The sequence below is a fragment of the Dama dama genome, chromosome 11, assembly GCF_033118175.1.
Source record: "Dama dama isolate Ldn47 chromosome 11, ASM3311817v1, whole genome shotgun sequence".
Taxonomy (NCBI): Eukaryota; Metazoa; Chordata; class Mammalia; order Artiodactyla; family Cervidae; genus Dama; species Dama dama.
In genome coordinates, this window is record NC_083691.1 from 4621166 (window position 1) to 4648095 (window position 26930).

General features: G+C 56.6%; 1 protein-coding gene across 2 annotated transcripts in view; it reads right to left on the minus strand.

Moving 5' to 3' along the window:
* Nucleotides 1–212: 212 nt before the first annotated feature.
* The window catches only part of NTNG2 (netrin G2), a 71975-nt gene continuing 45257 nt past the window's right edge, over nt 213–26930 (minus strand). The window contains exons 6-13 of one of the 2 annotated variants that reach the window (XM_061154344.1): nt 14211–14383; nt 11054–11080; nt 9945–10082; nt 6624–6698; nt 4807–4914; nt 3212–3379; nt 1236–1370; nt 213–448 (exon numbers count right to left, since the gene is read on the minus strand). In XM_061154344.1, coding sequence (XP_061010327.1) covers nt 213–448; nt 1236–1370; nt 3212–3379; nt 4807–4914; nt 6624–6698; nt 9945–10082; nt 11054–11080; nt 14211–14383 — 1060 coding nt within the window. The remainder of the gene's footprint in view (nt 449–1235; nt 1371–3211; nt 3380–4806; nt 4915–6623; nt 6699–9944; nt 10083–11053; nt 11081–14210; nt 14384–26930) is intronic. The other variant, XM_061154345.1, reaches the window with a different exon arrangement.

Sequence of the window (26930 nt, forward strand, 5' to 3'; positions counted from 1 at the left end):
AGGGGCGAGGGCAGGTGCGACTGCGGTGGGGTGGGGGACGGGGCGGGAGGACTCTGCTGAGTAGCACCTGGGAGCAGCTCAGGCCGCACCCTTCTCACCGCCAGGCCTCGGACGCCGGCCCCGGGGCCCCCCGGCTCTCCGGGCGAGGGGCGCAGAGCGCGGCAGGGCGCGCGGACTGGCCCCCACCCTGCCCGGGGTGCCCTCCGCGGGGCTCAGCAGTCCAGGCGGGCGGCCAGCCCCAGCAGCAGCAGGCAGCCGAGCAGGGTGGCGGGGCGTGGGGCAGCCCCCGGCGCGCGGTCGCAGTCCAGGCCGCCCTCGTCGTCGGCGGGGTCGCAGCGGGGCTGCTCGCAGCGCGCGCCGGTGTAGCCACGCGGGCAGGCGCAGCGCTGGTTCTGCACGCAGGTGCCCCCGTTCTGGCACAGCAGCTGGTCGTCGTCGCACACGTTGGCTGCGGGGCGGAGGGGCGGTTAAGGCGGGCGGCGGTCTGGTCCACCCCGAACCCACCACCACCACCCGTGCTGGAGCTTCTGCGCCTGGGACGTGCGAATCCTGGGGGAGCGGCCGGGACCAGGCGGTGTTGGAGGCTCAGGGCGGACTTGGTGCGAGCCGTCCCTGCGGTCATGGTTTCAAGGGCCGAGCCCTGGCCCCTGCCTCCCTGCCCGCCCCGCCCCTGCCGCCGGGCACTGGCCTTGGTGGTTCTTCAGACGCACCTGCTCTCGCGCATCCAGTGCTTAGCAGGTGCCGGTCCAAGTACCTGGGGCGCCCTTCCACCCTCTTCACGTGGCTAACATCGGGTCTCCGCCAGCCCATCACTTCCTTGGACAGCCTCCCTTCCTCCCCGAAAGCCCTCCCGCCTCCTGCCAACTCCAACCAACTCCCAGTTCCACTTTTCCTTCCAACTCCCTTCCTGGTACCTACTCCACAGTCGCATCAGGCCCCGCCCACCACCCAGACCCCGCCTTTGACATCAGGCCCCGCCCACCTACGGCCCCCCGCAGCATCAGGCCCAACCCACCTACTGGCCCCGCCTCACAGCATCAGGCCCCACCCACCTACCGGCCCCGGCAGCATCAGGCCCCCGCCAGCCACTGGCCCCGCCCGCAGCATCAGGCCCCACCCACCTACTGGCCCCGGCAGCATCAGGCCCCACCCACCTACTGGCCCCGCCCCTCAGCTTCAGGCCCCGCCCCGGGCCCCACAGCCCCGGGTCCTCCCACCGGCCGGCGCGCACTCACGGTAGCAGCCCTGGCGCCAGTAGTGCGTGGGGAGGCAGTCGTCGCACTTGGGCCCCGCCGCGCCCTCGCGGCACTCGCAGAAGCCGGTCTCGTTGCACCGGTCGTGCACGGAGCCGATCTGGTTGCAGTTACACTCTGGACCGACAGTCGCACGGCGAGTGATCAGGGTGACTTGTGGACGCTGTCCGCACGGACCCACCTCGCCAGACCCCGCCACCCTCCCCATCGGATCTCCGCATCTGCGGCTGGACGGTGGGGTGAGGGCTGCCTGGGGTGTCCAGATCGCGAGGGAAGACGGCAATTCCTCCCATCCAGGCAGCCCCTTCCCCTCTTTCTGGCCCTGGCGCTACGTGGCCTAGGCCAGCCCTTTCCGCTCTCTGGGCCCGTCTCCCGCTTCTGTAACTGGGGCTGGCGCTGATCCAGCTCAGCTTCAAAGAGCGGTGACTGACAGGTGGGCGGGGCCTCACCGAGGCCACCTGACATCTGACCCGCGGGCTGTGTGACGGGCAGGTGTAGCGGGCATCCACAGCTCTCCTCCAGGGCCTCCAGCCTCACCCTGCCCCTTCCCAGTCTGTTTCCTGGGGCCTCTGCCCCCTGGGGGAGGCAAACGCCCCCACGCTGGGTGTCCTTGTCGCCTAGTGCTGGGCCGGGGGTGGAGGCAGACAGGCAAGGAAAAAGGCGGTGCTGGGGGCGGGGAGGACCGCCTCTAATCGGATCCAGAGGCCCCTCCCTGTCCCCCGCGACTGGCCAGTGTGACATGGGCTGCACGGTTCCCTTGGGATCACTTGAGAGTTGATGGAATTATCTGAAGGCCGCTGCCATAATTCAGACTGACAGCTGCAGCTTTGCACAGCCAGGGCCGGCCTGCTGGGCGGGCTATGGACAGTGCAGTTCCCAAGGGCGCTGGGCATCCCAGAGCTGAGAACTGGCCTCTACAGGAGACAGCGTTCCAGTCTAGTGGGTGCCGGTTGCAGGCCATGGGGCCCACTTTTGGGGTTGGCCTGCCCCTGCCTGGGCCCAGGCTTGTAGACTTATTTCCTTCTTTACTGCAAAAGCCAGGCCTGGCGCAGAGGGTAAAGAAAGCAGACCATTTGCTCACTGGGGGGTGGAGCGCTTATAAAGCACAAAAGAAAATTCATTTGAAGAAAAGCATCAGTTCCCCAAGAAGGGTTGAAAAACCCTTGATCTGATCCACCTCCCACTTTACTAACAGGGAAACAGGCCCAGAGAGGGGAAGAGAATTGCTGAAACGCACATAGCCTGGCTTGGGAAGATCCCCCTGGAGGAGGAAATGGCAACCCACTCCAGTATTCTTGCCTGGGAAATCCCGTGGACAGAGGAGCCTGGTGGGCTACAGTCCACAGGGTCGCAAGAGTCAAGCACAACTTAGGGACTAAACCACCACCACCACACAGCCAGGCAAGCCCTAGACCCTGTCTTTGGCTCGAACACGTGGTTCTGAAACTCCAGTGCCTGCGGGGAGAACCACATGGGGAGCTTATCAACAGAGCAGATTCTGGAGGCTTCTGCCTTTAGAGATACCCAGCCGGAGTGGGCCCTGGAATTGGAATTTTCCCGGATCAACACTGAATATTCACTGGCGGGACTGATGCTGAAGCTGAAGTGCCAGTTCTTTGGCCACCTGATGTGAAGAGCCAACTCACTGGAAAAGGCCCTGACGCTTGCAAAGATTGAAGGCGGGAGGAGAAGGGGCTGACAGAGGATGAGATGGTTAGAGGGCATCGCCAACTCAATGGATATGAGTTTGAGCAAACTCCAGGGGTTAGTGAAGGACAGAGAAGCCTGGTGTACTGCAGTCCGTGGGGTCGCAGAGTCGGACACGACTGAGCGCCTGAACAACAATGACCACCACCAGGCTCCCCAGGGGGTTCCGATGCAGGGGTCTCCAGCCTCCATCTAACGCTGCTCTGGCGCCCTGCGCCCCCGCGCCCCCCACACGCCAGCCGAGGGCTCACCGATGCACACGTTCTCGTCGTCCAGCTCCGCAGAGCCGTTTCGGTAGTAGCCCAGGCGGCAGTGCTGGCAGTGCTGGCCCCGCGTGTTGTGCTTGCAGCTGACGCAGGTCACCACGTTCAGGAAGTCGATGTAGCTGCAGCGGTTGGAGTGGCCATAGCACTCGCAGTCTGGGCCGGCCGGGCGTGAGAAACACCAAGGGTCAGAGGGCAAATGGAGACGGTGCCTTCCTGTGCCCCTCCCCCATGCAGTCAGGGAAACTGAGGCGGGGCGGGGAGGACCTGGCACAGGAAGGTGCCCCGGGCCTCCAACACTCCTGTACCGTTTGGGGAGAGATGGCCTTGCTGGCTTTGAACCCGAATGAGAACCAGCGTGGGCCCGGCCCACAAATTCCCACCTGGCCCCGTGGGCAGGGACCAGGGACAGCACGCGCTAAAGCCCTGGCTGGGTACCAGGGTGAAGCGCTCTCCGGAGGGATGCTGGGGTGATTAGAAATGATCCATGCAGGGAGGATGGGTCATGCCACCAGCTGGTGAGCTCAGGGAGGGCGGTGCCTGGGTACATGGCGTTCACCACGCTATCCCAGTGATTCAGTGACGGGTAGACGCATGCATGTACGCCAGAGGTGGAAAGGACCAGGAACTTCCTCCCCGTGCTGCTTTGGAAGACGCTTTGAAGGAAATAGCCACCTGCAGGACCCTTTCCCATTAGCCTGAGCTGTTCTGCTGATGTGCTTGGCAGCAGAGTGCCTGCTCTGGCATGACCCTGACAGCGAATGCTGCCTTAAGGCTTGAGCCCTGAGTGTCTCGCCTTGGCCTCCAAGGCCAGCCCTGGCCCAGCTTCTGACTCTCACTGGAGCCACCTGTGACCCCTAGAGGTGAGGCCCCCAGGGATTGGAGGTGGCTCCCATGGCATCATCGAGGGGGCAGAGTTTGGTGAGGAGGGTCACCTTCCCTGCCACAGATGGGGGCCGTCCCCTGGCGCCCCCTCCTGGGGTGCAGCACCCCCTTGAACAAGGAAGGGTGCGCTCTGTGGGAGAGCATCTGTGTCTCTCCAGGGGAGCCACTCTTCCCTTTGTGACGGCAGGGGGAGGGCTGACCAGGTGTCAGGGCCAAGGACACGGGAGGCCTTGGAGAAAAGAACCTCTGAGCTGTGCCCAGGAGGAGTTGGGTGGCATTCCTGCCCCATGGCCTCCTGTTCCTGTCACATCCCTCCAGGGACAGTGAGAAGGTGAGACAGCCTCCAGGTGTCCAAGGAGCGCTGTCGGTGACCCCGTGTCCCCAGTCTTGTTTCCGCCAAGATGAGCCCCTGGGCCACACCTCCCAGGGGAGCCAGGGCAGGCTATTTCTGGCAGCTGTTCTGCCTGCCCTGTGCCTGCCCACTGTGCTTCTGACTCATGCCTGCCCCCAGCTCCCTTGGGGAGGGAGGACTGGAGGGGAGACAGGCTCCATCTCACCTTGACCCAGCTACTCTGGGAGGGTTTTCTGAGCCGGACATCACTGGTCCTCGTCTGGCACTTTTTTTTTTTTTTTTTCCAGTGGAGGTAGGGGGAGAAATGCCGGAGGAGGGCTGATCCACCCCAGGGCCTTCCTCTTACCTTCGAATTCTTCAACAGGCATCACTTGAGGAGATTTGGGCCTGAGCTGGAAAAGTTTGGAGGCCTTGGCAGGGGCGGGGGCGGGGGCAACAGCGGAGGTGCCCGCAGCTTGGAGAGATGAGAAATAAGCTCTTTCATCAGCCGTGGCCCAGCTGCCCAGGGCGGCTGTCTTTGCCCAGATAAAGCCCAGTAGAGGCTCCCAGGGTGCCCTGGGCGAGCTCTGGAGCAACTTTGTCACCTGCTCAGATGTGAGATGACACAGCACCACCAGTGGCATGCAGAACCCGGCGTGCCCCCTCGGAGACCATCTACCATCAATTTGGCTGGATTAATCCTCCCACATTATTCTCTGACATCTCTCACGCTACGCTAAACATTTTGCTGAAGCTGGACGGTTTGCTGAGTGGTTGAAAACCACCACTTTGGACACCCTGAACTATTGCTCCTCTCCAGACTTCTGTGAGGGTCAAGTCCAGAGTGTGAACCTGGCATGCAAGATTTGGGCATCCCCCTTCCTTTCCCAGTGGTTCAGTGGTGAAGAACCTGCCTGCCAATCTAGGAAAAGCAAGAGATGCAGGTTCAATTCCTGGGTCGGGAAGATCCCCTGGAGGAGGAAATGGCAACCCACTCCAGTATTTTTGCCTGGAGAATCCCATGGACAAAGGAGCCTGGTGGGCTACAGTCCATGAAGTCACTCAGACATGACTGAATGACTGAGAACTTCCTTTCTGAAGCAAGCTCCCTGCTCCAGGCAGAGTGACTCCTCTGCCTTCCACTGGCAGGAGCCATCTAGCCAGCAGCACAGACTGCCCAGAACCCCAGCCCTTTATTTGTGGGGGAGCATTCCACGGTCCCTTCGGCTTCTCCGTGGGAGGCCGTGGTGCCCCAGTCGGCCCAGGGCCAAGAAGTGATTGCTCCAGCCGGCTTCCCACCGCTGGGAGGACGACCCCGGACTCAAGATTTCCAGGTTGCGGGGAACCGCGGACCCTCCCCAGTTGTGTCTACCTCCGGAACCACTCACCAGCAGGGGGCGCGCAAAGCCCTGCTCACCATTCACAGCCCGCGGGAGGGAAATGGAGGTGCGGGTGGGCTTGCCGCCCAAGCCAGGCATCAGGTCCTACCGCCCAGGGAACAGTGAGCGGGGACCAGGGACAGTGTCCCATCTTGGAGACTCAGGCAGACCCTGTATGCTTCCTGGGTGTGTCCATTATAAGTGCAAACGAGCCCTCGAGCCCACACGAGTTTCTTTCCAATGCAATGGGAGAATGAGGCTCTGGGCTTGGTCTCAGCGCAACCCCCAAGCCCTCCCCAGGTCCCGCTTGGTGAAGCCACCGCTCCCTGGCATCCCACAGCCAAGCTTTTGCCGCAGCTGGTCCTGCCATCTGGAAGGCTACCTTCCCCCTTCCTCTAGAAGCAACTTCATGGACTGGAGCCCCACCAGGCTCCTCTGTCCATGGGGTTCTCCAGGCAAGAATACTGGAGTGGGTTGCCATACCCTCCTCCAGCGGATCTTCCTGACCCAGGAGCCAAGCCCCTGCAGGAAGCCCTCTCTGACTCTTGAGCCCCAGGGCATTACTGTTCTTAGGACAGGGTATCCACTGGGCTTGGGAGCCCTCGGGGGTTCGGGTGCAGGACTGCAAGGGGTCGGGTGTGATGAGGTCATGCTGGCTAAGTAGGTGGGGTTGGGGGTGCGGAGTAGAGCTCCGAGGCCCCTCCCCTCCGCCCCCGGGGGCACCCTGCCACCCGGGGTTCCCACCCCATGGCCCTGATCCCTCCATTGCAGAGTCTCAGGAGCACCCACCCCGCCTCCCCCATACCTTCTGCACTGGAGGACACCTGGGGCCAAGGGGCGCTCGCCCAGAGCGGGGCAGCGGTGGACGGCCTGCTCCACTCTTGGGGGAGAGAAGAGGAGAAACCAAGTCACGCGAGGGGCTGGGGCTGTCCCGGGGACCTCCTGAGGCATCACCCCTGCAGGCGCCTTACAGAAGCAGCACTCTAAGAAGCGGCTCTGTCTACAGCTGCCAAATGGAACTGGGTTCAAATCTATAGGAGAGGCAGCATCTATGCTAAGGCAGCCTGTGAAGGGCGCAGGGATGCCGGATGGAACAGGGACCCCTGCCTGAGAATCTGCATACTTTGGACAGCCCTTTCTTCAGTGGGATCCCTCATCCTTGGAGCTCCCTCCCTGCGTGGCTTCCGTTCTGAATGAAGGCTGGAGTTAGATGGAGTCCTGTATCGGGGTCTCTGGCCAATGGCTGTAAAGGGCGTGTGTGTCTTCTGGCCAAGATACCAAACATGCCCAGAGAGGGTCCTTGAAAGCTTCCGGTCCAACCCCAACCCAGCGACCGGAGCATCCTCCCTGAGCCCTAGATTGGGCCCATCTTACCCAGGGACCCCAATATGAGTCAGCCCCCAAGCGCCACACTGCCCTTCTCTGGGACTAACTGGACCCACAGTAGGCGGTGCGGGCAGGGCTGGCAAGACGAGTAATTGAAGAATCACTCTGCGCCGAATTTCAAAGGACAAACCCAGAGGGACAAGGGGAGAAATCGGATATTTTCTGCTTCTTAAAGGGATTACGCATGATGCCAGTTGGTGGAGAAAGAGAAAGAAAATCTACCAGCTAAAAAGTGCGGGGGATGTTCCAGCTGGGAGCCGGGAGCCTCTGGATGTGAAATTGACATTTATGAGATGTTCAATGAGAAGAGGCCTCAGGACTCAAATTGGCAAGGGCTTAATTAGGGCTGCGATAAACCCGCCCTGAAGGCATGGTGCTTTGCAGGCTCGCTCCCGCCACCCCACCGCAGCCTCACTGGGGACAGGGTTAGTGGTCTTGAACAGCCTCTCTGCCGGCAGCCCCCGCCCTCAGGACAGCTTGACAGCAGGGAGAGACATGCGGGCCAACAGTCCACAGGCCCAGCTGGACTCGGGCCAAAGAGCCCGAAGCACCTGTTGGGAGGCGCCTGGAGAGAATCAGGACCTTTCTGGCGGCCTGGGGGTGGGAAAGACTGGACTTTCCAGGGATGCGCTCAGGTGTGCCGGAAGAGCCTTCTCAGAGTGACTCGTGTTGCTTGCCAAGGCCAGATGGATGCCCGTCTGTTCCTTCAAAACTGGGGAGCCGTGCAAACCTGGCCTTAGAGGCAGCACCACCTCACAGCTCCCCAAGGTCTCAGGACGGTGGCTTTGGGCAGCTGAGCGGGCAGGAAGCTTCAGGAGTCGGTGAGCCCCAAGGTCAGGACCTGTCTTGTTCCCTTGAGCAACTACGTCTTTCTTTTGAAAACAGCTTTATTGAGGGATCATTTACATACCATAAAAACCCAGCTGCTGCTTCCTAAGTGTTAATATCCTCACCTGGGGAAACTAGGAAAATCCCAGTCCCCATTTCTTGGGGCTACGGACCAGGAATCCACTACAAGCTCCTGGCCCGGGAGGCACCCAGTCTCCACCCGCCACAGTGAATGTCACTATCAGTGGCAGGGGGTGGGGGGCATCACGGGGGCCCAGGCATGGGCTTCAGGTGCTAGAGAGGACTGATGACCCCTAAGCCATGGGCCGCTCCGGACTGGGCTTCCAGCCCAGCCCTGGGCTCAAGAGGCAAAGAGGACCCTGACTTTTCTGGATGTCCGACAGTCCAGGGAGGGAAGGGTGGGAAGGATGCCTCCTTCTTCCATCAGAGTCCTGGGGACCCTCACGATTCATACCTCCCCTCATCCAGGTTCACTGGCCTGACTGACACTCTCCTTAATTCCTAGCTTTGCAGTTGGCACCCCGTGTCCCGCGTCAGAAGCAGCTCCAAAGGTGGAGTCCGGGTTCCTCAATGTGCGTGTGCGTGTGTGCATGTGTGTGTGTGCATGTGCATGTGTGTGTCTGGCCTCCCACCCAGAGAGATCACCGCCTGCAGGCAGACATGGCACCCACCACGACTATTTTTGGTCCTGTCTGCCCGTCACAGACTCAGCAAGAGAAAAAAAAGTGCGACGTCTCAGGAGGCTGGCCCAACTTACGTCCAGAGCCTGGACTCCCAGTGACCCGTGTCCTCCACCCAAAGCGATTCCTGGGCCAGGAGGCCAGCCTGAAACCCTCGGATCTCCCAGGCCCCTTCCCCTGCCCCACCCGGACAAATGCCTCCCGTGGAGAAGGGAGGGGGACAGAAAGAAAGGACATGTGGTGTGTCAGCCTCTGGTCCCGTGGAGGAGCTGGGTGCAGGCACTCGCCTGTGGCTGGGAGAGGGCTGAACCCCATCCCCCACAATAAGCTGAGGCCAGAGAGTCGGGGGCGCCTCCCCGCTGACGGAGGGGCTTCTGCCTACTCTAAATGCCACCCCACAGGGGTCCGTGAGCATCAGAGAGAGGAAGGGTCATGGCAGTGCCCGAGGAGTAAGGAGACCCCCACCTTGCCATCTCCTCACTGCAGAGGGGGTGGGACAGGGTGGGGGCGCACAGTGGGGGCACCCGGCCCCGGATGGTGGAACCAGGGACCTTGACCACATCTCCCTGTTACCCTTGGGGGAGGGTGAGTCCTTTCAACTCCTGGCACTCCCAGAAGGCAGGATCTGGCGGGATCCCCCCGCCCCCCCCCCGGGGAGACCAGAGGGCCACCCCAGCACCCAAGCCTCCCACACACCCCCAGCTTGGCCCTGCCCCGCACTCTGCACCCCCAAAGGCCCAGCAGTCCACAGTCTAAAAGCCCAGCTCAGAGGTTGTGCAGTTCAAGGCGGCAATCCCCTCCGCCCTGCTGATCTGAGGAGTCTGTTTGCTCAGCTAACCCTGCCTTGTCCATCTCCTAGGGGTCAGCCGCCGGGGGCAGGGCCGGGGGGCTGGCATGGCTGTGGGGGCAGGGCCTGGGCTGGCTCCCTGGGCTCTCTGGGTGATGCTGAGCAGTGCCTGGGGAGGGGGTCACAGGAGGAAGAGGGCCCAGGGGCTTGCCGCAAGCTCTGGGTGCCCCGGCTGGACCTCAGCAACAGGAGGTCCAGACAGCCTGGAGGCCTCCAGGCACCGTGCTCTTGCGACTGTGGATCTAGCACCCCCTACTCTAAAAGCCAAGCCCCTGCCCTCCCCAGAGCTGATACCCCCACACTGCAGAGAGGGGTAGGGACTCGGGGCAAGAAGTGGGGAAGGGCATGGCAGCTGGGCACCCACCTGTGGGCTGTAGGGTGCTGGGGGCCCCAGGGGCCCAGGCAGTGGATGTTGGGGGGGTAGGAGTAGCAGGGTCCCCCCTAATGGCCGCAGTGGCCACAGGGGCTTTGGGGACAGGGTCTTTCCGGGACCTGCTGATGCCTGGTGAGAGATGAGAAAAGCAAGAGAGGGTACGGGTGGGGGTCAGTGGCGGGGGGCCAAGGCAGACGAACAGCTTACTATCCCACTGAGGGGACCAGGGTCCCCTCTAAATCCAGCTTCCTCTGGCCCCTCTCTGCCCACTGGCGTCCCACGAGGGTTGAGTTTGGCCCCAAAGAGCCATGGCGGGAGGTGGGGTGGTGCCCCTGGAAGCCTGAGATTTGGGGTCTGCCGCTGGCTGGCTGTTTGACTCTGGCAAGTTCTCTCCTGCTGAATCTGAGAGCAGATGGCAATACCCACCTGGGGGTGCTGGCTGCAAGGATGGAATGAGATAGTATGAGGATCCTACTTAGCTGATGCCCAGCACCGTGCATGTTTGATGATGATTTAACGACAGTCGGTCAGTCACCCCCTCCCACCCTCCCTCACATTCCCTGTTGAATTCCTGGGACGCCCAGTCCCTCCTTCAGACAGTCTGACTACTCTGGGGCCTGAGCTGACCTGGACACATGGGGGTCTGGGTCACCTCCCCCAGCCTCCCTGCAGCTGGGATCGTGGTTCACCTCGCCCAGACTCCCCACGGGCAAGCAGCTGCCATGGTGATGGCTGTGGGCTGCCCAGAGGGAGGCCAGACCCCGTGATCAGACTGGGGTGGCTTCTGCCACCGGTCAAGGAAGGTGACCCCCATTCTTGGCTGGCAGGAGTGGGAGAAGTGGGGGTTCCCGGCGGGGGTGGGACAAGGGGATCTTTCCAAAGCAGCACCAGTCAAGAAGCTGGAGGGAAGGGCTTGTGAGACAGGAAGGAAGGAACGAGGGCGAAGAAGCAAATGGATGGGAGGAGGGGGTGGACCTGGGGAGGGGAGGACAGGAAAGTCCCGTCTTTCCTCTCCTGCTCTTTCCAGGACGTGCAGAGAGGCTCGGGCACCAAGGGCCCCAGGCACCTTCCCCAGACGGGTGGCCCCGGTGTGTACTTACTGCCGACGGCGGAGCCCGCGGCGGCACCTGCGGAAAGAGGGGGGTCACAGAAGAGTAAGGAGGGGGTGGCAGGGCTGGGGACAGGAAATCAGGGGGGCCAGGGCACCTCACCATGCAGGGACTGGGTCTGATTCTCCACTATACCCTCACCCGTGCCTGCGAGGGAAGGGCTGCTCTGAGTCCACTGAGTCTCGGAGCTGTGACTTACCCCATCAGGGGACCTGCTGATAAGCCTCCGCTGGGAGCCTCACATGCACCCTTCTCGTCTGACTTTAGACTCTCAGGTCCTCCAGTGCAAGACGAAGAGGTGGGAGGTCATTCTCTGGGGGGCAATGGGGTGTCGGAGAACATGAGGGTCCCAGCCACAGGGGCAGACTGGTTTACTGGAGGCTCTGATGGATGCTGCCACAGGGGGAAGCCGCCGTGCCTGCTCCCATCTGGGACACGCAGGGGTGCCTGCGGGGCTGACGGGCAGGTGATCACAGCGGCTGTCACGCGCTGAGCACCGCCCCCACCCGGGCCATTCAGGGCTCAGGGCTTCCTGGTGGCTCAGATGGTCAAGAATCTGCCTGCACTGCAGGAGACCCAGGTTCGATCCCTGGAAGATCCCCTGGAGAAGGGAATGGCAACCCACTCCAGTATTCTTGCCTGGGGAAATTCCAAGGACAGAGGAGCCTAGTGAGGTAGCAAAAAGTCGGACACAACTGAGCGACTAATACTTGCACTTTATAATTTGGGTTTCCCTGTAAGGAATCCATCCTGCAATGGAGGAGACCCAAGTTCGATCCCTGGGCCGTGAAGATTCCCTGGAGAAGGAAGTGGCTACCCACTCCAGGATTCATTTGCCTGGAGAATTCCAGACTTGGACAGAGGAGCCTGGCAGGCTACAGTTCACAACAGCCCTAGGGCAGGCTTCTAGGGTCCTGGTTCTACAAATGAACAAAAGGCTCAGAGGGAGAGATGGCTTGTCCGAGGCCTCACAGTTTTGAGTGGCAGAGGCCTGACTCTGACCTGGTCCTTTCTGTCTGTGTGCATCTGTGCTCTGGGACTGCAGGCGCCCGAGGGCACGGTCTGAGCTGGGTGGTAGTCATCAGTCTCAGGAGCAAGGAGCTGGGGCTACAGTGTCCCCTCCAGGCGGTCCTGACAAAGGATGGGGCGTGAGGAGCCCCAGGGTGCTTGCTGGGGTGTGGGCCTCTCCCGGTGACTCAGGGGGCGGGACAGTGAGAGGTGCCTGGGGGGATGCGCCTGGGGGCCCACAGGATGACCTGCAGGTAAGGGTGTCGGTCTGTGGGTGCCGGGGGATCTCACAGATCCTTCTAGGAGGAGAATGGGGCCCAGAGAGGGGGTGGGGGGGCAGCAGGACAGTTGAAGGGAGGTGAGCCTGCGAATCAGAGGGAGGTGACAGCAACTCAAGAACTGGTTTTGGCAACAAAGATGGGTTGACATCCTCCGGGTGGGGCTGGGTGGTTGCCCAGAGCACTCTCTGTGCCTTTGAAGGCCCGCGTGGGGGCTGCGACTCCGGTAAGTCACCCTTCAAAGGCCTCGAGAGCCATGCCAGGCACACACACGACATACTGTCACAGCCTCATCACGAGGCTTCTGGCTTTGATCAGCCTCGAGTTACGTTACATAAAGCTTTCACTGCTCGGTTGCAGGGTGCCAGTGGATGGGCTCCAGAGAGTGTGCCCAGGAGGGGCGGGCCGAGTAGTCCCAGCAGCCCAGCCTGGCTTAGGAACTGGCTCCAGTGCTGGCGCTTAACTTGCTGCTAACTAGGAGGGCGAGGGTCGCTGGGCCTCAGTTTGCTCATCTGGAGAGTGGGATCATAATGAAAATACCATCTGAGGGGTAATCAGAGGGCAGAGAAGCTGTACATAAAGTACCCGGTGCAGCCTCCTTGTCAAAGCACTGGCCGAGTGTCAGCAAGTGACTGGGTGGGGGGCGGGGGGTTGGCTGGGGAGAGCCCACCCGGGACCAGCTTGGGCCCTTATCCACAACAGCTGGGGGCTCCCTGGGACTCAATTTCAAGGAGACACCCAGGGACTGTGCTAGGGACGGATGACGGGGGGAAAGTGTGTTCACGAGTCAGGTGTGTGAGGGCACACCTTGAGGATGGACTCTGGAACTGAGTCGAGAGAGGAGTGGACCATGCAGACGGCATGGCCAGGGCCTCGGAGGACCCCTCTGTAAAATGGGATAACAGGAGACCGACTTCCAGGGGCCACCTGGAGGGCTGAGGGGGGACTCGGTAGCATTTGGTGCCATGCGGCACCTGTAAATGTCCCGTAAACACTGGGACATTTACAAGGGATGGTGCTGCTCCTCACGGTCAGCCTGGAGGGAGGGGTCCCTGCCCACCCCTCCCTGACTCCCTGTGGGCCTTCTCTCCTGCCTGAGGGTCATGAAGGGGAAGGTCAGTGAGAAGGATGCTGAGTCAGCTCATCTCAGGTTCCCAGCAGGATGCAGGCATGCTAGAGGGCCTTGATGACAAGGCCTGGCACTTAGGAGCTTGGTTAAAAAGAGTGTACCTGTTTGTGCAAGTGTGTATGCATGTGATCACAAATGCGTGTCAGTGTGTGCATGTTTGTGTGCACAAATTTGTGTATCTGTGCATGTGCTCACAAATGTATCTGTGCATGCACATGTGCATGTTTGTGTGTGTTCATGTGTGTGTATGCATGTATGTTTGTATGTGCACACCTTTGTGTATGTGTGTATGTGAGTCTGTGCATGGGTGTGTGCATGTTCATGTGTACAAATCTTTGTGTGAGTGTGCATGCATTCATACATGCCTGTGCATGCATGTTTATGCACACACTTTTGTGCAAGTGTGTGCATGTTGTTCACATATGTGTCTATGCATGCACATATGCATGTTTGTGTGTGCAAATCTTTGTGCAAATGTGTGTTCACACATGTGTGTACACGTGTGCATATTTGTGTGCACACCTTTGTGTGAATGTGTGCATGTGTTTGCACATGTGTGTCTGTGTACACACGCACATTTGTGTGCACATCTTTGTGCAAGTGTGTGTGCATGTGTGTTCGTGATGAGATCCACAGCTCCTGAGGCTGAAGGTCGGGGGAGCCCACGGCCTTGCTGGTCTGAGGTGGGGAGGGGCGGGGGGTGCCGAGTGCGGTGGCCAGCCTGTGTACGCACACGCGTTGGGGGAGCCGTGGGGCAGCGGCAGGTAGGAGCCGGCGCGCCAGGACCGCGTGCGGAAGCTCCTCTTGCACTTGCCGCAGTCGGGGCCCGTGGTGTTGTGCTCACACTCACACTGCAGGCTGCCGTCGCGCACGGAGCACAGGTTGGCGTGCAGGTTGCACTTGCACCTGGGGGGACACGGAGGGGGTGAGGCATCAGTGAGCGGGTAGGCGGCTGCTCCGGCTCCCTGAAGGGCTGGGAGAGTGTCAGCGGTGGCCGGGAAGGGACCCTTGAGGCCACCCATCCAACCTGCCAAGACTCTCCTTTGGGACAAGCACCCCCGACACACCATTCTGAGTGAGTCTGCCCCTGGCTCCTGCCTCTCACGGGGTGGTCCCAGATGCTGTATTTTAGTAACGCAGCTTTGGATCACTGTGGTGGTTAACAGGTAGCAAGAGTTACCTGCCCCTGGTTGCATGGACCTGGACCTGGCCCTGGCCCCAGGTGGCACCCCTGCTCTTGGCTGTGGCCCACACCCGTGCCCTTGAGGGCAGAAAGAAGCCCTGATTCCCAAACCCCTGTCAATTCATCCACACATATATTATTCATTCATTCATTCAAATATTTATAGGCAACTCATCATTCTGAAACCAGTAAATAAAGGGAAAGAATCAAGCATTTGTCTTGCGTGTCCTATATAAAGCATACCTCCAGGTAACCAACAGTTGATGAGGGGATGTTTCTTTTTATAGAAACAGTCCAGCTGCTAATTGAAGAAGGAAAGATAGAATTAGAAAGTCGTCATGCAGCATTCCCTACTGAATGGATGGCTGTGGGCACAGAGCATCAACAGAGATGTCCAGAGAAAAACTTCCCAGTGGAAGGATACAGCCCACCCTGAAGCAATCTCGTCAAGACAAATTGAACTTGAATCTGATCAACGCTCTGGAGCAGATTCTGGATTAGCTATGAATTCATAGGGAATACAGAGGACAGAGAAACATACTAAACAACACCAGGAGGGAATGCAGTCAGCAAAATCCAGAAGTGATGACAGCTTCTAGGACCGATGAATTGCAAGGGGGGAGCAAAACTTGATACAGAGGAAGGAGGAACCCAGATTAAGAAAAACCTCAAGGGCAAAGCAACCAAGGGCAGGACAACTTCATCTGGGCCTTGGTTCAAACAACCCCTAAACTCAGATAAACAAAGCATATTTGTGAAACAGCTTGAACACTGCCTACATTTGGTGACATTAAATCGTGTGTGTGTTAGTTGCTCAGTCGTGTCTGACTCTGTGACCCCATGGACTGTAGCCCACCAGGCTCCTCTGTCCATGGGATTCTCCAGGCAAGAATACCAGAGTGGGTAGCCATTCCCCTCTCCAGGGGATCTTCTTGACCCAGGGATCAAACCTGGGTCTCCTGCATTGCAGGTGGATTCTTTACCGTCTGAGCCACCAGGGAAGCCCAATATTAAATTAATGTTTATTAAGTGCAGTGATGGCATTGTGATTATGTTTTTAAAAGTCCTTATCTCGAGAGACACACAAATATTTACAGATGAAATGATCTGATGTCTGGGGTCTGCTTCAGAATAACACAGGAAGGGAGAACCTGGGGAGAAATGCAGACAAAGTGAGAAAGGCTATGAGTTAATTGCTGAAGTTGGGTGACAGGTATGTGGCAGTTCATTACAGTAGATTCTATTTTTGTATGCATGTTGGAAAACCTCTGTAATAAAAGTTAGAGATAGAGAGTGCTCTACATTCTGATATGGGAAGAGTTCCAAGATATATTGTCAATATTTGTAAAAAGCAGAATAACGTGTTTGGTAGAATTTTCTTTTTATTAAAATAAGCAAAGACAAATATTTATAGGGCACCTGTTACGTGCCAGACTCTGAGCTGGGAATGGCAAGTACAATGGTTGATAAAACAGATGGGGTCCTTGTTCTGCTGGAGCCTAGCGTCCAGCAGGGAGACAAGGAAAAAAAAAAAAAAAAATCAGTGGTGGGGGAGGGGTAGGGGCTGATTAACAGGTGGAGCCCAAGGGATTTTAAGGCCAGTGGAGTGATCAGTATGACACTGTCATGGTGGACCCATGATGTTATGCATTTGTCAAAACCCACAGAACCCAGAGAGCATCAGGATAGAGCCCTGACGTCAACTGTGGACTTGAGTTGATGATGACGTATCAGTATCGGTTCATCAACTGTAACAAAGGGATCACAGGAAAGCAAGATGTGAATAACCTAGGTATTAGGAGCCCTCTGTGCAACCCACTCAATTTTCTGTAAACCTAAAACCTAAAACTCCACAAAGACTTAATCTTAAAATAATAATCGCGCCAATCTTTTTAATTATAACATCCATGTCAGTGGTCACTGGTGCCCACGTGCTCTACAAAGGAGAGGGGACGGTGGGGTCTCAGTCTGAGCGGGGAGCAGGATAGGCTTCCAGGAAGAACAATTTAAATCTGAGACCTGCAACAGCACCAAGAGTAACTCAGGCAAAGAGGGGAGAACCTTCTGGAGGAGACAAGAATGAGGAAAGACACCCCTGGGCCAAGAAGAGCACAACCGATGAGGTCTGAGATGGGATGAGAAGAGAGGGCAGGAGGAGGCCAGACCGGACACAGAGGCTGGATTCTGTTCTGGAAGCCCCGGGAAGGTCAGAGGTGTCCTGCTCTGGCTCGTATATGTCATCGTGGCTGCTCCATGGAGGATGCTTTGTCTGGGAGACCAGAGCCAGGGCACGGTGGGGTGGGGGGCGGCAACAGGAAGCCGTGCCTGGCTGGCAGAAGAGGGCAGCGGTCTGGACAAGGATGGAGGCACCTGCGTCCCACCAGTGATGCCCAACGTGGGCAACATTCCCCACCACTGGCTCCCAGCATCTCGAAGACTGTTTCCTGAAAGCTCACCCAGCACTTCTTCAGCTCACAATTCCCCCTTCTCTTCACACTGCACCTCCCACTCAGTGATGCTCCTTCTGGACGGAGTGTTCCCCCTTAGCCTCTGCTTATCCACAGGATGAATATTTAACTTCCTGCATCTTCCCGCCTCATGAATCTGTCCTGCCAGACCCACCCCCGCCTGACCTCCCTGTCTCCATCTGACTGGAGCACCGCTGTGAGGCTGCCCTTCCAGGGCAAGGATCCCGAAGGCGGGGAGGTGCTTGCCAGGTTTCTAGCAGCCCCGCAGCTCTGAGTTAACCTGATGCCTGCTGGCTTCAGAAGTCTCAGGGCCGCCTTCTGTAATTTTTTAAAAATAATTTACTGTTGATATGTTGCATTTTCATTTTTATTCAGTTCAAGAACTTTTTCTTTTTTGGGCTGCATGGCCTGACGAATCTTAGTTCCTGGACCAGGGATTGAACTTGCACACTCTGCTGCCAGCGGAAGCTCGGAGTCCTAACCACTGGACCACCAGGGAAGTCCCCACCTTCCTTCTTGTAACTTCTCTCTGCCATCAGGTCATCTTGCAGGATGGTTATGGAAATTAGACACAATCATGCTATGGGGTATTATAAAGCCATTAAATATCTCTTCCCTGTGTCTCAGCAATAAAGAATCTGCCTGCAATGCAAGAGACACAGTAGATGTGGTTTGGTCCCCGGGTTGGGAAGATCCCTTGGAGAAGGAAATGGCAACCCACTCCAGTATTCTTGCCTGGGAAATCCCATGGACAGAGGAGCCTGGAGGGCTACAGTTCATGAGGTCACAAGAGTCAGACATGACTTAGTGACTAAACATTTTGTTGTCAGAGGCTATTTCAAGCCCTGGGGAATGTTCCTAATACAAAAGAAAAAACCAAAATTAGTGAGCGTTTGCTGTGTGCCAATGGGTATCTCATTTGATCTTTGAATGGCTACCAGAGCTGGTATTACCGTCCCCCTCACTTTAAAGACGAGGAAATGGAGGCTCAGTGATATTAAGCATCTTGCCCAGAGTCACGGGGCTGCCCAAAGCTGACTGGGACTGGAACTCAGAGATATCCAGCTCTGGAGTCCAACAGGTGAATATAGGTTAGAATATGGATTGTAAAAAAGTAGGACACCAAATGGTATGTATTATAGAGCTATGGACTGAATTGTGTCAATCTGAAATTCATGTGTTGAAACCCTAACACTCAATGCAACTGTATTTGGAGACAGAGTTCTTTGAGGGGAAATTAAAATTAAATGAGGTCAGAAGGGTGGGGCCCTAATCGCACAGGGTTTGTGCCCTTATAAAAGGAGCAATAGACCCTGGAGTTCTCTCTATCACATGAGGACACAGTGATAAGTCAACCATCTGCAAGCCAGGAAGAGGGATCTCACCAGAAACTGACCCTGACGGCATCTTGATACTGGACTTCTAACCTCCAAAATTGTGAGGAAATAAATAAATGCTTGTAATTAAAGCCCCACACTCCATTATGGGGGCCCAAGCAGATTATTGTCAGACTATGGACTTCCCAGGTGGCATTAGTGGTAAAGAATCCACTTGCCAGTGCAGGAGACTAAGAGACTTGGGTATGGTTCCTGGGTTGGGAAGATCCCCTGGAGGAGGGCACAGCAACCCACTCCAGTATTTTTGCCTGGAGAACCCCATGGACAGAGGAGCCTGGTGGGCTATGGTCCCTAGGGTCACAAAGAGTCGGACATGACTGAAGCAACTTGGCAGGCACAGACGCATCAGACTGTAATCAGCTTCTGACTGTGTGTAAGTTCACACCTGAAACACCAGCAGACAATACATCTCGGTACTCCCGTGGTTGTCTAGGGAGGGAAGGGATGGGATTGCAAATGGTTTCTGTCTCCTTCTTTGTCACTTTGCATGTTTCCTACATCCTCCACAGTGAGCAGGTGTTACTCTGGTAAGCAGAAAACAGATGAGATTTGAAAACCTGAAATCAGGCCAGGCCGGTTCCTGAGCTCACACAGGTATTTCCTCTCAGGAGGAGAAGCAGGTCTATCGGGTCCTATTTGGGAAGCCATCACTCCATGTTACATGTGATGCTCATGACTCTCAATTCCTGGGTCCACAGATGTCCGCTGAGTTCTCTGGACTAGAATTCTGATGCATCAGCTGGTGCTAAAGTCTATGCTGTTTTAACTTCATCTTCCTTGCACCCTGGCCCGGTCAGTTTTCCTGCAGCACAAAGCTGAAATGAATGGAGCTTGAGAAAGTCTGTTCCCTGTTTCTCTGGAGCCCCCATCTACTACCACACAGGTACTGTGGGCCTACTGTATTCCCGTTGCTGGAAAACGCACAGAGAGGGTTGGGCAGGCCCCAGTTGGCACCGGGGACCCTTCTTCCTAGAAACATTAGACCCAAAGACGGTCCATGGCAAAGAAAGATTCTGTGTTTGAATCTTATTGGTCAACACACATGATGCTCTCCTAACGCTGTCCTACCCGGCTCCCTGATTGCCCCGTCCACCCAGGTCTTTCCTGGTGGCTCAGACAGTAAAGAATCTGTTCTGCCTGCAACGTAAGAGACCCGGGTTTGATCCACGGCTTGGGAAGTTCTCCTGTTGGAGGAAATGGCTACCTACTCCTGTATTCTTGCCTGGGAAATCCCACGGACAGAGGAGCCTTGGAGGGCTACAGTCTATGGGGTCACAAAGAGTTGGAAATGACTGAGTGACTAACAGTCAGAGCAAAAGCAAAAACTTTTGCTTTTTCACCCAGAGTCCTAGTGTACATTAGCACATCAAAGGCTCTGACAAGTCCTGCAGGAAAGAAACTGCTGACTTTGTCTAACTAAAGTTTGCTGGCAAAACATATTTGACCTCGGAAGGTTTTAATTTTTTTCATCTGAATCCCTATTTAACATCCCACGGAGCTAGCTGGAGAGGAATACCCCAGCTGTGTGGAAGCAGGAATGTACACCATGCCTCTGGCCCGAAGATCAGATATTTTTAGATATCAGCTACAGAAAGAAAAGATTGCCGTCTTAACTTTGGGTGATCACACTGACCTTGGCTTGTTAAACATTTGTTAAAAGGCAGCTGAATCTGAGAAGTGTACTGTAATGCCGATAGACGACAGTCACAGAATGTGAGAGCTGGACAGGTCTGGCAGGGGTGAGGGGTACAGGTGGGGAGAAGCCTGTCCAAGGTCATGCAGTTTAAAGGCCACTCCAGATCCAAATCCAGACAATTCTCCCGGACCCGGCTCTGCCCTGCCCCACTCTGGCCATCCCCTCCCACCATCTTCATCTCCCAGAGGGTGTCTTGGCTTCTCTGCCTCCCTGGTTGAGCCCTGGAATGAGTGTGGAGGGAAGTTTCATGCTGGGCAGGGCTGCCAGGAGGAGCCCACATGGCGTGGGGGAAGGTTCACCAGGACTGGCACAGAAACAGAACCCAGTCAATGGAGCTGCTTCTCAGACGTCCTGACTTGTGCAGGGAGCTCGGGGTGATGCTGCCTCTGTGTGTAGGGCAGGGGGCTTCACCTTTCTGTGAAGCCTTTCTCTCTGTGTCCCTCTATGTCTCTCCACGTCTCTGTCCCCCATGGTTCAGATCCTGCTTTCCTCTGGACCTCTGCACACGCTGTTCCCTCTGCTGGATGCGCTGCCAGGCTCCGCTCCTTTCTCCTAAAGCTAACACCTAGTGAGAGTGCCAAGTTCAAGGCCCAATGCCACTTCTGCAGGCAGGCCTTTCATGATCCCGCCTCTATCAGCCCCTGCTACACTCTCCCTTGTCCCAGTGTTCATCGTGATCAGCGTCATCTCCCAAAGTGGAGCCCGCGAGATGGCTGGGAGAGATGTGAGTATGAACTGCCGAACAGTTTAATAGTTTTTGTTTAGCTTTGATTATATAGCTTCCCTGATAGCTCAGCTGGTAAAGAATCTGCCTGCAATGTGGGAGACCTGGGTTTGATCCCTGGGTTGGGAAGATCCCCGGGAGAAAGGAAAGGCTACCCACTCCAGTATTTTGGCCTGGAGAATTTCATGGACTATATAGTCTTAGACTTCATTGGGATTCTCCCCTGATAGCTCAGTTGGTAAAGAATCCATGTGCAATGCAGGAGACCCTGGTTCGATTCCTGGGTCAGGAAGATCCCCTAGAGAAAGGGTAGGTTACCCACTCCAGTATTCTTGGGCTTCCCTTGTGGCTCAGTTGGTAAAGAATCTGCCTGCAATGGGGTAGACCTGGGTTCGATCCCTGGGTCAGAAAGATCCCCTGGAGAAGGGAATGGCTATCCAGTCCAGTATTCTGGCCTAGAGAATTCCATGGTCTGTATAGTCCATGGGGTCGCGAAGAGTCCGACACAACTGAGTGACTTTCACTTTGATTACACAGTAATTTTTTAAGGGAGAAATTCACCAAACCTGGGAATCTCAGAAATATTATTGCCTAAGTGAGGCCAAAGTTTAAAAGCATATTCATTTAAAAAAATTAGTAAGTAAACAAATCATGTGAGATATCCTTATGTAAAAGACTGATATCAGAACTCAACCTCATGCCATCAACAAAACACAATTGATCAAAGACCTATATGTAAGAGTTAAAATTAGATAACTCTGAGAAAGAAACAGGGCTAACCCTTTGCGACGTTGGATTAAGCAATGGTTTCTTACACGTGACACTGAAAGTACAAGCCACAGAAGAAAAAAATAGAGATGCTGGACTTCATCAAAATTACAGACTTCTCTGTTTCAGGGGGAAGCCATCAGAAAAGTGAAAAAAGTGAAAAAACACCCAGAATGGGAGAAAAATCTTGCATTATTAACTGGATCCCGGTGAAAACCCAGAAGGCACCATTCTTCCCACTCTACAGGTGAGGAAGTAAGACTGTGATAGGTCAAGTGCCACGAGTCACCCCAGGCCTCTGGGTGGAAGAGGCTGGATTTGAACCCAGAACTGTTGGGTACAATGCTCGGGTTTCATCACCACTCCACTCCTTGCGTCTCTCGGCACTCCCCTTACCTTGATTCCACCTGGATGATGAAGGCCGGGGGGAGGGCCGCTGGGCTGATCCTCCCAAGCCCATCACCAATTCCGAGGCCCAACTTTGGCCAAGGAAACACAGGAGAAAGAAACTCCCTTTCCTGCCTCCTGTCCCAACACCAGCTGCTGCCTGCATCTAGACCGAGGCAGGTGGTCCAGGCTCCCGGCTGCACCTCTGGCCCAGACACTTCTCCTGCATCCATGGGATCAATTTTCCCAAGGAATTGCTTTCTGAATTTGACCTTTGAGAACCATCAGTCTCACCAGAAAACCATCACCTGAGCCACCTGAGCCCGCCACACAGCACTTCTCGGCTCATCCATCAGGAAGCATTATTTAATAATGAGCAAAAGGGACAGCGCAAGGCCGGCCAGCCCACGGGACCTGCCCCTGGCCAGCAGTCCCCCTCTCCACCCCCACCCCCCTGCCCAAGCCCATCAGGATCTGCTGCCCGCCCCATCACAGAATGCCAGGGCTTTGACCCTGTGGACGGCAGTGGGAGTAGCTTGGTAAGAAAGGGGATGGGGGAGGGGGCAGAGATGCTGAATCAGCAGCCAGAGCGCCAAGCTGATTCTCTGCTCAGGTTTTGCCCAGGTGACCTTGAGCAAGTCACTTCTCCCGGCCTCAGACCTTCCAATTGCAAATGGAAGGGCTGAGTTACACCTTAGCTTTTCAACTTTACTATTCAGTTGTTCATGGGTGCCTAACATACTGTCGTGTTATCTGGCACAGAGCGGGCTCTAATCAAGAGGGGCTGAATGACGGAAGGAAGGACGGACGGGAGGGAGGAGATACTGCACAGAGGCTCTTTGCCCAACACCTGTCACGGAAGGCCAGGTGGCGTCTCGGCCGGAGCAGTGTGGGGGCGGGTGGCCAGCCTCAGGGTCTTAGTCTCCTGGTAAAACTGGGGACTTGACGGCTCCCATGGGGCCGGGCAACTGAGAGGACAAGGATGGGCTGGCATGGGGGCAGCGCTCAGCATCGGGTCGGGCACACAGCCAGCCTTCCATATACGCCAGCCGCGTTGCCCTTGTAATGGCCCACAAGTGACGTCGGTGGGAATCTGTGGATTCCTAGGAACAGACTGTCCTTATCTGACAGGCGCCCAGCCCCATGGGAGAGTTCCCCTCATCTGAGCTGTCCTGCCAACACCCTACCCTAGAGCCCCTCTTGGCAGCCAGCAGAAATGCCCCCCATCAGTTGACTTGTTCTCTGGGTCCCTGGGGGCCCCCACCAGGGGGCCACACCCAGTGTCTTAGAGTCGCTTCCCTGAAGGGCCTCCTGTCACTACGGTTGCCAGATTTAGCGAATAAAAACAGAATCCCTGGTTAAATTTGAATTTCAGGTAGACAGGAAATAATTTTCAAGTATAAGCACAGGCGGGTCTCAGAGATACCACGGGTTCAGTTCCAGACCAATGAAGCAAATACATCAATAAAGGGAGTCACACGAATTTCTTGGTTTCTCAGAGAATATAAACGTCATGTCAGGGACTTCCCTGGTGGTCCAAGTGGTTGGAAGTCCACCTGCCAATGTGGGGACATGGGTTTGATCACAGGTCTGGGAAGATCCCACGAGCCTAGGGGCGGCTAAGCCTGAGAGCTGCAACTACTTGAAGACTTAGAGAATAGCTTTCTGAAGGAACTGCTCTGCAACAAGAGAAGACCCCACATCGCAACGAAGAGTAGGCCCCGCTCAACACAACCAGAGAAAGCCCGTGCACAGCAATGAAGACCCAGAGTGCCCCCACCCCCAAAAAAGAGTTAATCTTTACGCTACACTGTAGTCTAAGTGTGCAATAGCATTATGTCTACAAAAATGTACAGATTTTAACTAAAGAAATACTACATTTTTAAAAATGCTAGCCCTCATCTGAGCCTTTGGTGAGTCATAGTAGTAAAATGCAGACCAGTGATCACCACAACAAATGCAATAATAATAAAAGTTTGAAACAGCACAAGAATTACCAAACCATGACACAGAGCATCTGAAGTGAGTGAGTAAGTGAAAGTCGCTCAGTTGTGTCCGACTCTGCGACCCCATGGACTTCTCCGTGGAATTCTCCAGGCCAGAATACTGGAGTGGGTAGTCTCTCCCTTCTCCAGGGGATCTTCCCGACCCAGGAATTGAACCGGGGTCTCCTGCATCGCAGGTGGATTCTTTACCAACTGAGCTGTCAGGGAAGCCCTGAAAACGCTGTCGGAAAACCAGCACCAACTGACTTACTCGATGCGGGCTGCCATGAACCTTCAATTCGTGAAAAACACAGTACCTCTGAAGTTCAATAAAGCGAGAGCAATAAAACAAGCTTTGCCCGCATGTCCCATGAAATACTTGGGACGTGCTTGTACTAAAGACATCATTAATACTCATGGCTTATCTGAAATTCGGGTTTGGCCCCGCAGCCTGCATTCATCCGGCAGCCCCACCTGCCACCCTGCTCACCCTCAGGGTGAGCCACGGCCCTCTGCCCGACCCCCGATCCCTTTCAGGGCCTGGCCTGGAGTGTCCCTGCCCACCCACCCACCGGAAGCTGGTCCGGCTGCCCGCCAGAGAGGCGGGCACAGCTGCCTCCCCCACTAAACCGCTAAGTCCTCTCTTGTTCTCCAGTTGATGAGTCCCTAACGAGCCCCAGGGGAGGGCCAGGAGGGACTGGAGGCGGGCTTGGGCCTCAGCTCCTGGAGCAGGCCAGCACAGACAATCCAAGTTCTCGGGGAAACGTGCCCTGCTCCTGCCAGGAGACTGACACGCGGACTTCACCCCATCCCATCCACCCGCCGGGCCCGGCTGGGGGCCTGACAGCCGCTCGAAGCACGAAGCTCTCGTCAGGACGGCAGGGGCGCCAGCCCGTGCCAGGCGCCAGCGCGCCCTGCCCCGCGGGGAGGGGCGGGCAGTGCCCGGGAGCTCCTGGCGGGAGCGCCATCTGGACACGGGCCTGGCACCGGGGCGCCACAAAAATCGTGAGCTGGGCCCTCCCCTTCTCAGGGTGAGAGAAGCCGGGGGTTTGGAGAGCCTCCCAGACAGGAGGACAGAGGAATGTAGGTCAACTCCTGGCTGCCGGAAAGACCGGAAAGAGTGATGTCATCGGTTTCTGGGGGAAAGAGGGGGAAGCGGTGAGTTTGGGTGAACAAGAGATCTGGGTGCTTGGAACTGGGAGGGGAGGAGGGGTGCGGCTGTCCCCCTCAACCATCAACTCTGCCAGGATTTCAGGGTATTCCCGGCTGTGCCTAGGTGGGGGGCGCACAGGAGAGCCCAGGACCCCGGGGGGTGCTTGGTAATCGCTCCCTTCTGCCTGGCACCTCCCCCACTTCTTTTACCACTTGTCCGAACGTCATTACATATGGAGCCTTCTGGGGAAGGACGGGCGTATTTCTGACACCTTGAAGGCTAGAGTTGCTAGAAACAAACTTCTATTTTAAAGCCACCAGCAGTGTCTTCCCGTTTCTCCTGCCAGAGAGAGCATTTATCTCTGGGGAAAGACTGTTCTTTTGTTTGGGGAGAAAGATTTCAGTGGGCTGCTGGGTGTGCAGGGAAGCAAACCCACGCCTCCGCTGGCCTGGAGATGTTAGCAGGTGAGGGTGGACACGTGAGGGAGAAGGCTGACCCCGAGGAGGGCACGCCCCTCGTGGAAGGGCTCATGCATCTGGGGTTGGGGGCCTGGACCCCAAGGAGCGATGGGAGGCCATGGGAGGGGGCTGGGGGCTCATGAGAGAGGTGGCCCAGGGGCTGTCCCTCCCAGGCAGCAGGCGGCCAAGGCCAACGGCTGGATCTCAGGGTCATTGCTGGCTAATGGCCATTCTTTGAGGTGTCCCTTTTGTATGTGACCATTCTCATTGACTCGCCCCAGGGTCCGAGTCCACTTGTGATGGATCGCTGTGGCCTGGGGGTGTCAGACCTTTAGGGGGTTAAGAGAGAGGCTGTGTTCTTGGCTGGTACACACCAGCAGGGAGAGGCTGGCATGCATCAAGCAAGCAAGCAACAGTCAGGAGAAATGCCTGGAGAGGATGGATCAAGAGGGGATGAGGGGGAGCTTCCCTGCTGGCCCAGCGGTTAAGCCTCCACGCTTCCAACGCAGGGGGTGAGAGTTGGACCCCTAGTGGGGGAACGAAGACCCCACATACTGCACAGTGCGGCCAAGAAATAAAATAGGGAGTTTCCTGGCAGTCCAGTGGTTACAATTCCATGCTCTCACTCTTGAGGGCCTGGGTTCAATTCCTGGTCAGGGAACTAAGATCTCACAAGCCAAACAGCGTGACGATCAATATAAAAAATACAAGAGGTGACAAGTGATGAGGATAGTTGGGGATCCCTGGTAAGGGATACTGGACTCATAGAGAATTTGTGGAGTGGGGGCAGGACTAGGGTATTATCGGGAAGAGGTCTCCTAGGTGCCGGAGAACTTGAGCCATCTGGGTCAAAAAAGTGCGAGTCAGGGCCTGAGACCCCGAGAAGAGCGGAGACTGAGTGCCGAGCCGCAGGGCGCGGGTGTGCGAGACCTCGGCTGCCCGGCGTGGCCCGGCGCTCTCAGGGTGATGTGGATAAATGCCGGCTGCTGGGTCTCCTGGAACGCAGTCGGGCTGGCAATCGAGTTTATTGGCCAAATCAGATTTGGGCTTCTGTGCGAAGTCCTTTTGTATTAAGTGCTTTAACGGACATCACCTCCTCCAGTCTACTGATAAATCCTATTACCCGTTATAAGGCCAGAGGCAGCTCCTCGGCCAGCAGGAAGCTGAGAGAATGATGCTGGGGGGACTCGGGCGTGTGGCTTGGGGGAGACACGGTGTGTGTGTGTGACCAGGC